Source organism: Vanellus vanellus (genome assembly GCF_965231255.1).
Source record: "Vanellus vanellus genome assembly, chromosome: 1".
NCBI classification, from domain to species: Eukaryota; Metazoa; Chordata; class Aves; order Charadriiformes; family Charadriidae; genus Vanellus; species Vanellus vanellus.
This window is the reverse complement of record NC_138905.1, coordinates 56,450,594-56,466,673: the sequence shown is the minus strand read 5'-3', so window position 1 is coordinate 56,466,673 and position 16,080 is coordinate 56,450,594. Positions and strand designations below refer to the sequence as shown.

Below are 16,080 nucleotides of genomic sequence, written 5' to 3'. Positions count from 1 at the left end.
AGGAGGAGCTATTGCTGGGGAAAAAAAGGGAAGCAGGCTGATCGCAGGTGAACGGCACAGGGGGGATGGGTCCAGCAGGAGGCAAAGGTATCACAGGGAGACATATTGCTGCTCACTGGTGGCAGGATTCTGCCTTGCACTCTGCTGCTGGCTGCTGTTTTCTCGCAGGATCCGACCACAGCATTTAGAGAAAATAATCCATTGGAGCAAGAAAGATAGAGAGGTGAGGAAAAAGAGAAGACTGGGGCTCAAGAGAAGGAGACTTTCCAAGTTCCCCAGGTGGATGAGCTCCCGCCTGGGGAATACCAGCACCCATGGTCTCATAGCCAGAGAGCTGGGAAACACTTCCACACTCTTGGGGTCTTCCTATAGCTTCTGGCAGCAGATGCATGTAACAGCAAACATTACAGAGATGTTTCCTTCTCTATTTGTTCACCTTCCTTCCTAGCCTGATTGGTGAAGCGCATCCGCAAGGGAGAGCAGACAGACTCAGGTGTGGGCCAGAGTGAGCGTTTAACTCCCTGAGGTCCGACCTGCTTTTTTTGGCAAGGTGTGAAGAGGCCAGCATTCACCCAGCACAAGCAAATGCTTTGGCAGGGCAGGCTCCAGGCAGGAGCAAAGCTGGCTGTGCCCCTGGGCAGGAGGCTTCGGAGTGGCTGCAAGTTGGAGAGCCATGGCCCCACAGCCTGCTTTGCCAGTGGCAGAGCCTGGAAAGCCAGACACTGCCACCACAAGATGAGTAAGATCCTGCCAAGTGACAATTATCTCCAGAAGGAAATAATGTAGCTCCTTTCAGAAGCAGCAGTTACTAATTGCTCCACCAATATCTTCAGGTGAAGAGGGTGACCAACAGCCTTGCCAGGCATTGGGGGAGAGGAAGACGTCCCTGTGCATTTGGCTGGCAGGGCAGTGGCACAGCCTGAGATGGAGACCTTGCAGGGAGAGGGGGCAAAATTAAAGACAGTGAAGTAAATGGGGGTCCCCTTGCTAATCGTACCTTCCTCAGCAGAGTTGTATCACAGAAAAATACCTGGGGAGGGGATTTCTTTTGTGAGATCACAGCCAGATCCCTGTACCCAAGTATCTCAAGGTCAACAAGCCCCACTGGATAAAATCAATGGGTTTTTTCAACCAGGCAAACACAGTGACCCCCCTGCTCCTTTCACCTTGCAGGCCGTGGAAGCCAAAAGGCACCTTCAGCCATTCGCAGGGAGGCTTTGCTGCACCACTGAGGCAATACGGGCTTCTCCAGTGGGGTGCTGTCATCTTACTTTTGTGGCTTCCTCATGGTAATGTGCAACACCCACCAGCTCTTGTGCAGCCCTACGTGAGCAGAGCAGCTCTGGGGCAGACAGTTGCGCAACTTCGCAGGACACCCCAGGTATGTTAAAGGATGTCCAGCCCCAACCGGTTCTGGACTATGAAGCTCTACTGGCTAGGCAAGGGAAGGGTCAGCACACAGTTACTAACACAGACCTCCACTTCCTAGTGATGCTTTGCAGATTCCTGTTGTGGTCCTCAGACAACCTTGTTCAACCAGTTTATCCCACTTTCCAGGAAAGTGCAGTAACAGGGGGGCAGAGATTGGTTGGGTGCTGCTGGAAGACCCACGGGTCCCTGCAGCAGCTCTTGGCAGTCACTCTGTGTGCTTAGAGCAGCCAGCACTTTGGTCTCAGGCACCCCACTATATAGAACACTGGGGCCAAGGTTGGATGGACTCAGGTCTTGTCATAGCATTTTAAGGGGCACACTGGGAAGCCTGGAGTTTTTTCTTAAAAATATAAAGTAGGAAAATCTCCTCAGATGTGATGTTGTCTGTGTGCTGAATATCTGTATGACAAAGAGATGCGGTCAATGGCTTTCTCCTGCAATAAATACCAGTCTAATAATACTTTGATGTAGTATGTGTTGGTTAGATGTTGTATTACCCTCTACTTGCTATGGGGCTATTGAAGTCCCCACTATCACCTCTGTAACCATTGGCTTTGGGAAAGTTTCTACTTATGTGCGCTGGTTGGTCAAAAAATTCCCATAATAAGCATCTCCATGGAGGACAATAATCTTTTTCAAAGAGCACTGTGCCTTTGGAGAAGAGAATGATTCCAAGATTAAAAATAAACTCTTATCAGAATAAAATAATCTTTCTTAGCTGGCTTTGTACCAACCAGTTAGTTTCAATGGCCAAGTTTCTAGTTTGAAGGACCAAGTGAGGTCTCTCTTGCATGATTTGACTCACTTGATCTATGCTGTGATTTACAATCTGGAACATAGGAAAGTTCCTTTGCTTATGTTTCCAAAAATCAGCAATTTGTGGTTCCCTGTGTTGATGTGGTAGCACTTAGGCTGTAGGTTATAGCATTCAATGCCCTCTCCAAGAGCGACTGCTTACACAGCGAGACTGCTCTCCTCGGCAGTGCTGGGCACCTTCGGCTCTGCCTCAGTGCGTCACAGCCCACCTGTGTCCTTTCTGGATTTATTTTGCTGGATCCTATTTTTGTCTGGGTTTGTCAAGCCCTTTCCCTCCCTCGGGATGGCTGAGGGATGTCGTGGCTGTGAGGGATAAGCTGTCCTCCCCTGGCGTGTCTCCATCCCATCCCTCTGCATCATCTCCTTTCCTATTTGGAACAGCTCACGGCGCTGTCGGGATCAGCACGAGGTGGCAGGGGAGACCGATGGCTGGCCCCAGTGCTTGTGCTCCCCATGAACGTGGTGAAACCACAGCCCATCCCCGAGCCTCGGCGTCTCCACGTCTTGTGCTGGAGGCAATGACAGCACTGTGACTCATGGGCGCCCTGCAAGAGCTGGCCATGTCCCCAGAGGGGAACGACCATGTCAGGACCAGTCCAGAGGAAGAGTCGGAAGATAATCGTGCGTGAGAGTGACAAGCAGGTGGGGACAGGGAGGTTATGCTGGGCTGTGCCGGCCGGGAAGGAGGCTTACGCAGTTGCCGCCCATGTTGGGTCACCAGGAACACACACCATTTCACTGGGTGGTGAGGGGGAGAGTTGCAGCCTCCCTGCGATGTCTGTGCTTGTGTGTAAACACCTCAGATGTCCCCGGGGTGCTGTCCTCCTTCCCTCTGCTCCTCTTGGTCCTCCCTCGGTTCATGTTTGCGGTCTTCCAGACATCTCTGCTGCTCCCCCGCCATGCTGCTGCTCTGTCCCCCGCAAGGATGCAAACCTCAGAGCTCCTCCAGCAGGTGAGGTACCTTCAGGTTCACCCCCAGTTTTTCTCCTACGTGCCTATCACTGGCCCCATGCGTTGTGTGAGCACTGCTGCTTCAGCAGGCAGCAGGCTCTGCGGCTGATGCTGGTGCGTCCTCCCCGCTGCAGCCGGGTGCCACGCAGTGATGCTGGGCAGAGGCAGGGATGGGGGTGACCTTGGTAGATTTTTGGAAAGGCAGCCAGGGCCTGCTGCGACGTTGCTCGTGCCTCTGTGGGAGCCCGGAGCAGCACATGCTGACACTGAACCCGACCGCAGGAAGATCAGGAAATGCAAAAGCGCCTGTTGCTGAGGGAAGCTGGACTTGGTCCTTGCCTGAATTCATCAAGCTCTGCGGGCAAAGTGAGGCCCATGGAAGAAGCGTGTCTTGCTGCAGCAACACTGCCCGTTGCCCTCCCTACGCACCACCTTGTGTGGATTATTTTGGGTTTATTTTTTTTTTCCCCTGATGGAAGCCCCAGCTGCACCTTCTGCAAGCAGTTTCTGGCTGATTCACTTGAAGGAAAACTTTGTCCTTGATGGAAACACCCTGCCGAGTGGGAGGGACACGATCCCTCCCAGGGATCTGCTTCCTTCAGCAGTCAGGCTGTGCCGGCAGCGTGGCAGGCTGCACCAGGCTAACAAAAATAAGCAAAAAAACCCAACCCTCAGCTATGTCTCAGCAACTGCAGAATAACACGGGGACCACACTCGCCTCCTCGGTGTTTGGTGAAGAGGGAGCAAGTTCCCCCATGGCTCCACCTGCACCATTTCCCTGCCCCTCCTCAAGAAAAAGCAAAATTTGACCCTGAACTTTCCTCGCAGAGATCTTTTCCTAACCTCCTGCTGTGCCTCTGAGGGCTTCTTGGGGGGAAAAAAATCACATGTCCCTCCGGGCATAGGCACTTACCTCGGTGGAGTCACTTTTGCCGCTGGCAATGGCCACACACAAATTGGCCATCATGCAAATTGGCACTTCACTGACTGGTAGGACCCAAAAGCACCGTGCCTACTGGATGGGGCTTAGCTGTCACCAAGGTGCCTTGGGGCCGGGGGGTGACAGCTTTATAAAAAGCAGACCGGGTTTCTGGAGGTGATGATGCAGGTGGCAGCTGCCAGGGTGCCAGTAGAAGAAGAGCTGTGCAAGGGCCAGGGCAAGTGTGTTCCCAGCCATGTTTGAATTGGAGCCCGGCCATAGAAACCGAAGGAAAAAGCACAAGGTTTGGGAGGCGGCTAACCTTGGCCACAGCCTGCCCCTGGGCTGGCACCTGCGCTCCAGCGGAGGACACACATGGGGTGGGAAGAGATGGCCCGTCCTTCTGCGACTGTGGCGTCCGCCTCACCCCTCGCACCAGCCAGGGCTGGGGACAGCACCCGGGGCCGCAGACACGTGAACGGGGAGCAGGTGGTGTTGGCAGGAGCTATCCTTGGGGGTGCCAAGGACTCGGCGGGTCCCGGCCCCCCCACCAGCGGTGTTTTTCCACCTACCAGTCCTAGCACACCGGCAGGCAGTGGGGCGCAGGAGGGACACCCGCTATCTGCGCCATGTGTTATTCAATCCCTATAGTCCCAAGTCTCTGGGAGGCTGTGGGGCAGCGGGAGATGCTTCTCCTGCTGGAGCAAACTCAGGCCGTTTTGCTTCGCCTGTATTTAATACAGTCCATGGCAAGGCTGCCTTGCAGACGGCTTTTCACGCTTACATAAGGTTTTTCTCCAGGCTTCAGCCCCCTCCCTCTCCCAGAACAACCCAATTCATGTCAGAAGCTGCTGCTGTCACAAACTGAAAAGCCCAAGGCTGAAGAGTGGCATTTTCTACCCAAGCTGTCTCCTCCTTTCAGGTGGAAGTCCGCCTGCTCGGTGACTCAAGTTGCAAGTTTCCCTCTTAATAACGGAGTCCCCTGTGACGAGTGTCTAAACAACACCCCCACGCCCCTCGCTTTGGAGGTTTCGGGAGACAAGTCCCATCTTGTTGCCATGCCTTGCTGGAGCACCCTATGTGGGGACCAACTCAGTCACTGCCCAAACGCCTGCCAAACATTCCCACACCCAAGCACCACCCCACACCGGCCAAGCACAGGGCTCTGGCACCTCCTTTCCTCTCTGAAAGCTGACAGAGGGCAGATCCCTGTCCTCATGCCCTGCTGGGCTCCCCTCCCCTGCTGCTTCAAGGCAGGCAGAGGGGCATTTCACCTCCCCACACCCTTCAGGCTCCCCAAAACAGCACAGGAACAAATCCCTTGGGAGGAACAAGGCTATACTAAGCCTTTTCCCTAATCCCTGTCCAGGCTGTGCAGCTATCAGCTGTAAACTAACTCCAGGCCCTACTGCTCGGCGTACCTGTGCCCAAAAAGGGAAAGGCTCTGTGCCTCCCTGCGTCACAGCCAAGCAAATGCAGGGCAAGGATCAGGAAGGCACATACTCGCCCTCGATTTTCCATTTCCAGAAACATGTCTAAGGGCAAAAGTTTGTGCCTGCTTTAGATAAATGATTACAAGGGGTTTGAGACACAAAGGGGAAAAAATAGTTTTGTTGCTTAGCAGAGCGTGACAGTCACGTGGTGCACAGCCGGTGTGAGCAGCAGCCCAGCTCCCAGGGCTCGCAAAGGCAAGGGCAAAGCCAGTGCAAGCGCTTCCAGGAAGAAATTCAGGCTAGAGGGGTGGAGGGGGCATGGGTAAGGATGCTAGCAGGAGCCAGCAGCCAGTACCAGCTCCACATTTGGTTTCCTCAAGTATGTTCAGAGCAGCTCCCTTCAACAGCTTTTTAAGGAGGCGGCACAGGGAGCTGTGAGCCACCCCTCGAGGAGGCAGCAGAAGAGCAGTGGGGCTGGGGAAAGCTGGGTCACACAGCCATCCAGCACACTTCAAGTGGGACAGGCATTTCAGCATCTTCCTCAGCACAGAGGAGCCATCTCATCTCATTTTGCTAAAAAGCAGCAGCTCTCATTAAAGCTGAGCAACGAGAGGTTAGAAAGAAAAGGGAAACAAAATTAGACCTTCATCATCACTGCTTGTTTTCAAATCCAGCCTCAAGCCCACCCTGCTATGAGAAGTCACCTTGGATGAACATTCCCAGTAGGGAGGGCATGGCCCTGCACACACACCTTGAAGGTTCCCTTTCCTTAGCAAGTACCCCAGATGCCCCAGGGTAAACCCAAACTGATCTGCACAGAGGGGAGAGAAATCAACACCCCCACAGCACCCTCCTCCACAAAAACCACTGCCTGGGAAGGGTCCATCTACCCCATGCAATGACACCAGGCAGATTCCAGCCCAGGCCCGCAGGTGAGGGCTGCGGACAACAAGCTGCCACAGAAGCCAGGTATTTTAGGAAGTCTGCTGATTGACTGAAGGCCTCCGAGGCACCAAGCACCAAAGGCAAAGCCTCCCGCCCCCTCCTTCTACAGAGCTGAATCATGGCACGGCCCAGGGAAGGCCAGGCACACCACTGCCACTTTTTCCTATGCCAGTGCTATTCTGAGCAGTGTCAGAGGTCAGGGAGACAGCTGCCCATGCCATCTTGCACAAGCCTGGGCATCGCTGGGCTATTCCTAAACCTCCACCAAGCACACTGCAAACCAGCGACCGTACCTGCAAGAAGACGACGGCAAGTGCCGGTTCATCCACAGGCAGGCAGGGAAGGCAGCCGCATCCCTCCTTGCCCGGGAACAGGCACAGCAGAGGTGTTGTCACCCCACTGAGCACACACCACATGACAACAGGTTATTATATCATGCTTTTAATACAAACTTAAAAAAATCTGGAACAATAGAAACTGTACAGATTTGATCAACCTTTTTGTGTTTTTTTTTTTTGTTTTGTTTTGTTTTTAACTAAATCTCTAGACACACCAATGTCCCGTTCCAAAATATTGCACAACATTCTGAATACAAAACTCTGATTGTATTCCTCCTTCGCTAAAGAAAAAAAAAAAAGAAAGAAAAAAAAAAAAAAAGAAAAAGACAGCAACCCCCTGGTTCCCCCTCTCAGTAGCTCCCTTCTCGGAAAGAAACCCAAGCAGAGCATACACAGAAACCCTCCGCTCGGAGACATACAGACTTCTGTCCTCTTTCACTCCTCTCCCACAAGGCAACTGTCGATTCACTCCTCGGAGAGGGGCGGGAGGGAAAGGAGGGAGGCTGAGTGGGGAGAAAGGAATCTTCACCGCTTCTTTTTTTTTTAAAGTTTTTTTCCTGAAAAAATATTTTCTTCTCTCCTCTTTTTAAGAAAAAATCTCGAAAAGAAAAAAATTACAGTTTTTTTTACGTTAGAAATATACATATATTATATATACCTCTTACATTTTACAAATGTAGCAAATTATTCAATACAAACGGACATCAACAAAAAGAACACAAACCCATAAAAAATAAAAGTTAAAAAAAAAATTTCTCTCTTCTCTTCCTAAGAAACCAGGTAAATTAGTGCAGGTTTTTAAAAAATAAAATTGAAGCTGAACGCCTACATCCAAGACTAGAAAAGACCCGAAAAGGCCGTTAGTTTCCATTGCTGCCTGATGCTGGAGGAACGTTTCTGAAGCACACTTTTTTCCTTTTAAGATACAAAGAGGTTGGTCCCTCCTCTTTTCCTCCTTCCACTCACACCACTAATTTTTAAAGCAGGTATAATACGTGTGGCAGGGCAAAGCGGCATCAAAGCTTCACACACATAAGCAGGTGGCCAGGGGGTGGCATCCCCACCTCTCCCCTCCCTCCCTGTGCCAGAGGAGAACACGCTGTCCCACAGCAGCGGCTCACAGGTGGCTTTATCAGATGTGGGGACAGTGTGGGGGCAATTGGACCGGGTCCCGCGATCGCGGGCTGAGCATCCCTCAGTCCAGTGTGGCAAGTGGGCTGGCACTCAGCAGCACACTCCTGGGGAGAAGGATAGGGTGGCAGTGGTAACGTCCCTAAGTAAGGGTGGGTTCCAAAAAAAAAAAAAAAAAAAAAAAAAAAAAAAAAAAATAGGGAAACCCAACAGTTCCGCCATTCCTCAGCAACTCGTCCTAGTTTGGAATCTCACAGGGTTAAGGGCACCAGTTTGGGGGAAGCTAGCTGGGCTCCGCTCTCCTCACCCACACACCATGTTGGTCATTGCTCAATGGCAAGCAGCCTGCTTGGGAACCCACGCTGGGCGTGAGGTTGAGACTGGGTCTCCCCCAGTCACACAGCAAGGAGAAGGGTGTGCTGGAAACTCTCCTTAAAGAGCTCCAGCCAGCAGCAGTCTCCCTGGGACAGCCCGCTACCTCTGCAAAGGCTCATTGGCAACACAACTACAAGAGGGCTAGAGTGCCTTCATCTCAGCTTGAGGAAAGGGAGCAGGACAAGCATAAGTTCAAGCCCATCTCCCCGAAACAGGGATGTCTTGAAAGAGCACATTGGTTCGACAGATACAAGAAAAGTGGGTTTCAGAGGGTGCTCCAGAGACATCATTAAAACAAAAGCAAACCTCAAGTTTGCGAGGCAGCAAAAAGCTTATTTTTTCTTTTAAACTGAGAACTTCAAAGACTGGAGTCTCATCATCTCTGTATCTCTCCTCTTTGTATGCTTCCATACTCCCACAACAGCTGCCAAGGAGACCTCCTTCCCACCTAGAGAGCCTCCACCCTACCTGAGCAAGAAGCAGCGCTCCTTCGGCTTCCCATGAAGGTGGGTTTTGGAGCCCCTGATGCAGAAGCAACCTAGCTGAAAAGCCACTACCACCCGACTGCAGCACATCGTCCCAAGGAAAGCTGCAAGGGGGGTTCCCAGATCCCAGCCCTGTGGTGGGGAGGCACCGTACATTTACATGCTGGGACAGCCGCTTGCCTTTGGAGTGCCCATCCCCGCTCTGCGCTAAGCCTGCCACCATCCACACTGACGTGATCTGGCTGGAATGATGAGTTTAGATCAGCCACCTCCTCCCACTCCTCCAGAAGGGCAGGGGAGGTGATTTAGTCAGGTACATACCTGGCCTTTCAGCACAAACCCTTATGCTACCACTCAAGAGAACAGCTTCAACAACATAGCCCTTTCTCTTTCTCAAAAGTAGTGCTGTCTCCAACTAAAAAAGAAGAATTCCCTCTCTGAGGCAAGACAAATTCACAGCAGGGAATGAGAACTCAGACCTCCAAGGCCACCCCAGGTGGATGCTGGTCCCTGCTGCTGGGGAGAAGGTCCAGGAAGCAGGGGCAGGATCCAAGCGGGGCTGCCTGGCTCAGCACCACCTCCCCCAGCTGCAGGGACAGGTGGGTGGTGTTTCTACACCACAATGTTGTCACCTGGACTGACCCGATGGCCCTGAGAGGGCACGGAAAGGCCTCCTTGCTCACGTGCTGAAGGGGACAGCAACCAGAGTCACTCAGGTCAAAGCCCTGTCCTGTAGCCACGGCTGGAAGTGCAGATGAGGAATGGAGCGGGAAGAAGCCATTTCACAGTAATGCTCTGCCCTCCCTGCTACGTGCTGGGAGGTGGTCAAGGAGTTAGTGCTTTTCAGCACACAGACAGAACAGCTGACACCAGCCCAGGCTGGAGCAACAAGAGGACAACGGTCTATGCCTGTGGGCACAGTAGATGCTCTCCGTCTACACGCAGAGCTGTAACAGAAAAAGCAAGCTCACCCACCCATTTCTGGCTAGCACGCAACGACAGTGTGTGTCTCTCCACCAATAGTGACTCATCCTCTCCCCATCCCTCCTCCAGCCTCCAGCGAGGTGGTACGAAGAAGATATCCCTACACCCAGGTGAAAGGACCCTGTGTCCAGCGCTGGGGGTGATGGTGCAGGGAATCAAGAGCATCGTGACCTATGGTTGCGCCAGTCCTGGGGTAGGGTGGGGGAAGGGGGAAACACAAACCGAAAAAATCCCAAGACTCATCTAAGGAGTAAAAAAGTGAGTAGGAAAAAAGCACAGGGACTGAGTTAAAAAACAAGTCAGTGCTTCAGGAGCGTTGCCAGCACAGCGCAACAACACTGGGCTCTCTCTTTTCCCAAGAAGCTATATTTATAAGATTTGAATATTTTCTGTATATTTCTATTTTTCTTTTCTCTCCCTCTTTATTGTTTGTTTTGTTCTTGTTTCCCCCCACCCCCACCCTCCCTCCCCACCCCACAATACTCTCCTTCCTTGTGTTCAGTTGGCCAGGACGACAGGCTGGAACGACTGGCTGGGATACTGCATGGCATTCAGGTTGTAGCTGAGTCCTTCCACAAAGGGAGACTTCTCCAAAAAGAGGCTGTTGGTGCTGCCACCGAAGACCTGAGCCATATCAAAGGTACCACCCGTGCCAGTGTTGAACTGCGATGCCGGCGGGATGCTGCTGGCCTGGCTCTCACTGGCAACACCATCAAAGAAGAGACTGCTGGCTCCTGGTGACCCACCGCTGTAAACAAACTCCTTGGCGTTGGGGGAGAGCTGCGACTGCGGGGCTTGGCTCCCAGCGCTCCCGACGAAGTTCAGAGAGTGCATAGACAGGGAGAGGCCCTTGTGCTTCAGCAGGTTGGTGGTGGGAGACCTGACCATCCTCGGCTGCTGCCCAGCCCCTGCTCCACTGCCCCCTCCTCCAGCTCCCCCACCCTTCTTCATCTTGGTAGAGCCAAACTTTGTGGCAGCAAAGGTGGCAGTGGTGAAAGTGATGGGCTGGGCAGAGCGAGGGATGAAGGTAGGGCTAGGCGACTGGCCAAAGGAGGGGGACGGAGAGTTGGATAGCGAGTTGTCCTGGCTGCCAATGGGGACAAATACTTGGGCGTCAGGGTTGAAGCTGCTCTTGATTTCTTTGTCCAGCTCAGTGGCGCTGCAGCCCTCGCTGTCATCCAGGTAGAGGACCTTAACAGAGCCCTTCTCACCAATCTGATAGGAAACCTCAAAAGGATCGATCCAGACACTTAGCTCTTCTGGCACATTGGCACGCACATCCTCCACAGCCAGCCCACTCCGCTTGGCCGCCAGCTCCACCACTGGATCCACTGTCTCCCCTATATGAACACAGCGATAGCCAGATCCCTTCAGAGGCTTTTCCGGGTACCAGTGACCCTCATATTTCTTCTTCAGCAGGCGCTCTAGCTCCTCACCAAACAGGTCTGCCCGCCTCCGAGGAAGCTTGTTGTACAAGTATGAGATGATGAAGTTAAGAGCAACTTTGATCTCCAGATGCATACTCCCTTCGCAGCAAGCAAGTCAGGGCAGTGTATTAAAAGAGACAAAATGACACACACATAGACAAGATTTGGCTCCAAACAGACCTAGGGAAAGAGAGAAAAGGATGAATGAAGACAAGAGAACACAACTACTCTCCACCCATTGAGATAAACAGACATGCTTTTTTGTTAACATGAGCAGTTTGCACAAACACTAACAAGCAGTGATGCTCTCTAGGAGAATCACCCCACATCTACTGGCCCTAAAAACAGAGAGATGCCAGTAAGGAGGAGTCTCCCTGCTCCTTTACAGAAGAAGTAAGGGCGTAGCTACTACCCGCACATAGGCGTGTATATTATACTTACCTCACTGCCAAGTACCGCTGCCGAAACCCAGCAGGCCAACTGTCTGCTCTGGCAGAGCTATTTCAGCACATCTAACATGCCTCTCTCTGCCCTGGCACTCAGCTGGTTCCAGCACAGCTCACCTGCACCAGCCTCTCCAGAACATAAGCACACCACCTGAACAGCCTCATGACTCACTCAGCAGCTTGTGCAGAGACCCACTTGTGCTCAGGACAGCAGGGCCAGCCTCTCCTCCAGGAGGCCGGGTGGTCGTGCTGGGTGCCACGTCCTGCTGGCACAGAGCACAGAAGGGATGAGAAGGAGCGAGGGAGGGTGCTGAGGCACCAGCTGCCAGTCCATGTTTACTATCTCCTTGACTGGCAGGCATGTATCTTATTAAGTGTACCCAGTTGAGGCTCTGCCTAGCTACAAGCCTAAAAAATCCCAGTTTAATTCAGCTGGGGGGAAAAGGTGGCAGGAAACATGCGCAGGGTCACAAAACACACATGTGCTGACAGCCCATCCAATACAGTTCACATCACTTATCCCTGGGCAGACAGAAGATGAGCTCTGCCAGGATCAGGTACCTACTTTATAAAAACTCAAATTGCTTGCCAGAGACTGAAGTAATCCTCCTTCCTTCCCTCCCTCCCTCATGAGGAAGTCTCTGAAATGGAGAGAGCCCACAAAAGCACAATGCAAAACCACAACACTCAACTCTCCCATTATACACAGACTTGCAAACAATGTTTGTCTGAGTACAAAAAAAAAAACCCCACCAGGTAGGTCTGCACTGCACTCTGTTGCCCATCCAAAGAAAACAAATCCCACAGACATTTTAAGAGGAAGCACACTTCCAGTAGCCTCCGCACCTCCAGAATATCCAGTTTTTAATTGGCAGCTTAGTCAGAGGCCGCTCTGTTTTCAGCTGCCCTCACCTTGCTCAGACACACCATGTTCAACCATCTTCCTAAAATGGGCTTCGGGGATGCTCTCACGCAGCACTCAAGCCAATGTTTATGACTTGTGCCAATTATTTGGGGGTGGGGATGGAGTACAAACATACAGTGTCAGCATTCCCCTGAAAAACCGGGAACCCCGGCAGCACAACCAGGTATCCACACTGGCCTAGGTCAGGAGAAAGAATAAACTGACCAGACTTGTTTGCTTGGTCTAGTTCAGCAGACAAGGATTAAATAAATTTTAAAGAAACCCTCAAGTATTTTGAGGCTTTACTGCAAAAAAAAAAAAAAAAAAAAAGGGGGGGGGGCGTTGTTTCTATGCTTTTTCTGTACTAGTCTGTGCTCAGAGAGGCTTGGCTTCAGGGTGATGGTAACCAGAAGCAGATCCCACACCTCAAGTCTGCCAATAAGGTGGTCAGTTCTGGAAGGAGAATCCCCTTCGGGTTTGACTAAGCAACAAGAAAAAAATACAAGAATGAGGGGATGGAAAAGCAGGAAAGAAGTCTCACCTTTAAAACCTGCTTTAAGGAATTACTGTAGTGTAACAACTTTTGGTAGGTCACTGAGACCTGACCAAGTTCAAACAGATCAACACCAAAGAAATAAGCAACCAGAGTTTTTCAGAGAACAGCAAGGAGAAGCCATTTTCAGAAAGCAGGAGTCTTGCCACAGAGACAGAGCCCTTTCCAGAGAAAATGGCATGAAGCAGACCCCCAAAAGCACACATCTAAGTGTTAGCAAGAGCTTATACAGCCCACACTACTTCAAGAGGGGATTACACGGAGCCCTCTCACTCCTTGGGTTTTAAGGCGTCGGAGGGAGAAGACAGCTTGGGATCCCAGCAAATTAAGCAGGAAGAGAACAGCCACTTTTGCAAGTCTCTTAATTTGTGTGATAAATTCTAATCCAGATCCAAAATCTATTAAGAAATCAGAAATTACAGATTGGGAAAGGAGCAGAGACCAAAATTTATTACCACCCTATTTGCAACACAAATGCCTCCATATACTTTGAGGAGCCCACATCCTCATCAACCTTCTGCAGAAGGCAGCGAGGAGATACAATTATAAATCATTGTCTCCTTTTTTTTCTTTTCTTTAAGAAGCACTCCCCCTTCCTAAGAGGGGAATACTCTGTACTTTGACTATGAAAAAGAGGAGTTAAGTCTAATAATACCAACAGCTGCCAAGTTAGCTGCCTATAACTGACACTTGCAGAACGCACAAGAAGTCAGAGATACCACCAACTCCTCAGGTTGTTGACATGGTAAAATGTGCTCCAGCAGGACCCCCTCAATCTCTTTCTACTGCACCAAAATGTGATAACATGGTAATAAAATTAAAAAACAAACAAACAAAACCCCCCAAACAATTAAAAAACCCAAACAGCTGAAGCAGCATAGCTCCGACACAAGAAACAACTAAATATATCAACTATAAAAGGTATTCTGACAAGCCTTCCATACAGAGAAGCTTGCCCGCACGGAGAGGATCTCCAAAGCGAAGGCGTACTGTACCGTGGGCAGAACACCGAGGTGCCGGCAGGGAACAAAGGGCTGTTCCTCTGCTCTGCGGAGGGAGCGGCAGGAGCCCCCTCAGACCCCCCCGAGGCGCTGAGGGAGAAAGAGGAGGCCAAATAACCCCTTGCATCAGAGGAGAGCAAACACGGGAACGATGCCCTTTTCCTCCTGCCTGCGCAAACACGGCGGTGACCTTGCGAGCTCCCCAGCACCCCCCCCCCCTTCGGGAACCGGCTGGCTGCCGCCTCACCCTCACCAGCGGCTTTAAAAGGGGGGCGGCCACGACGACCAGCGGCCCCACCCGGCCGGAACACGGGACCCCTTCCCACCCACGGGCGGCGGAGGAGCTCCCCACACTCGAGGCGAGCGGCCCCGCAGGAACCCACCCAAGGCAGGCGCCCGGCCGCCCCCTCCCCAGGAGGGCGGCCATTTCTGGTGACCCGGCCGGACAGCACACCCCCCCCCGCCCCCAACCCCGCCGCCGGGGGGCACACCGGGAGTTGTAGTCCTCACGCCCCCTCCCCGCCCCGCGACCTACTTCGCCCCCGGACTACACCTCCCGTCGCGCCCCGCGGCCGGGCCCGGCCCGGCGCGTCCCTCAGCAGGGCAGGCCACAAAATTTTCCACGGCACATGCGCCATGGCGGCCCGGCGCTGCCCACGGCAGGGGAACACGCCCCACTGCCCGGCGCTGGGGACCGCCGGGCAGCCGCCCCCTTCTTCCCTTCCCCTCCCTTCTCGGCGGGGACGGGGAGGCACGTCGTCGTCCCGTCCCCCGGGAGCCTACCCCCCCCCGCCTGCGGGACGGAGCCCGGGGGGTGGGGGGTGGTCATATACCCCATGTCTTCCCCCCGTCCCTCCGGTGGGGAACGCGGGGTCGCAAACACGGTCCCCAAAAGAGCCCTTCGACGAAGGGGTGGGGGAGGTCTACCCCTAAGGGCGAGCTCCTGGCCCCAAGCACCCGGCGGGCCCCCGAGGCCTGGAGGATCGGGGGTGGGTGGGGGGCAACAGGCCACACTGACACCACGCCCCGAAGAAAACCCGGGCCCCAACCTTTCCCTGCAGCCACATGACCCCTTCCCAGGGGCTGCCGTGCCCGCGAAGGGCACCTCGGCCGGGCTCTCCCCACCCCGCCCGTCGGCGACAAGGCTCCTCCGCCGAGAGAGGGTCCGGCGGCGCCCAGCCCAGCCCCGGCAGCGCCTTTGTTGTCACCGGGCTCTCCCCCCAACCCCGCAGTCGGCGGGGGCTTGATCAGCCGTGCGGGAAAGCAAACACCCCGCCGGCACCCCTAACCCACCCCCGGCAGCCCCAGGGTGCCACCGCCTCCCCCGGGCCCAGCCGATCCTTTTCGGGGCCGAGCCGCACCCCGTCCCCCCATCAGACGGGGGGGGGGGGGGACGGACGCAAAATGGTGAACCGGGGCACCGCGAAGCATCACCGGCCCAATGACTTTCACACACCCCCTCCCTCGACACCTCCATTAAATTCCCTCCCCCCCCCGCCCGCGGCAGCAGCCGCACGGTCGGCTCCACAGACGGATAAATTACACCCCACCCCAGGGGGGGGGGGCAGGCCGGAGAAGGGGTGGGGGGTAAGAGGGAAGCACCCCCGGCCCCGCTTACTTCGTTCTCGGCTCCAGGGACGGCGGCTGTCGGGGGCCGTGGGCGCTGCCGGCGGAGCCCGGGCGGTGCGTGCGGGTCTCTGCCCTGTCCTGTCCCCTCCCTCGCCTTATCCCCGGCGGTGCGGTTCCTCCGCGGGGCGGGCCCGGTGGGCTGACGGCGCGGGCCGGAGGTGGTGCGGAACGCCCGGAGATGTGGGGGGGTGCGGGTGGTCGGTGCCTGTGTCTCCGCCGCCTCTCCTTGCCCCGCCGGCCCGGAGCCACCCGCGCCCTGGCCCCAAGTGAGCCAACTCACGGCAAACTTTCACCCTTAGCAACCCCGCGCAG

General features: G+C 54.0%; 1 protein-coding gene across 1 annotated transcript; it reads right to left on the bottom strand.

Annotated features, from left to right (window-relative positions):
• Positions 1-6,920: 6,920 nt before the first annotated feature.
• On the bottom strand, positions 6,921-16,019 carry TOB2 (transducer of ERBB2, 2). Its single transcript, XM_082499171.1, has 2 exons — positions 15,758-16,019; positions 6,921-11,415 (listed from the first exon to the last, which is right to left on the bottom strand). The coding sequence occupies exon 2, from the start codon at positions 11,327-11,329 to the stop codon at positions 10,307-10,309; it is 1,023 nt and encodes a 340-aa protein (XP_082355297.1). The 5' UTR covers positions 11,330-11,415; positions 15,758-16,019; the 3' UTR covers positions 6,921-10,306.
• Positions 16,020-16,080: the final 61 nt, after the last annotated feature.

What these genes read in the sequence shown, in the direction of transcription:
- TOB2 (XM_082499171.1), bottom strand. Translation starts at nt 11,329, where the DNA reads ATGCATCTGGAGATCAAAGTTGCTCTTAACTTCATCATCTCATACTTG.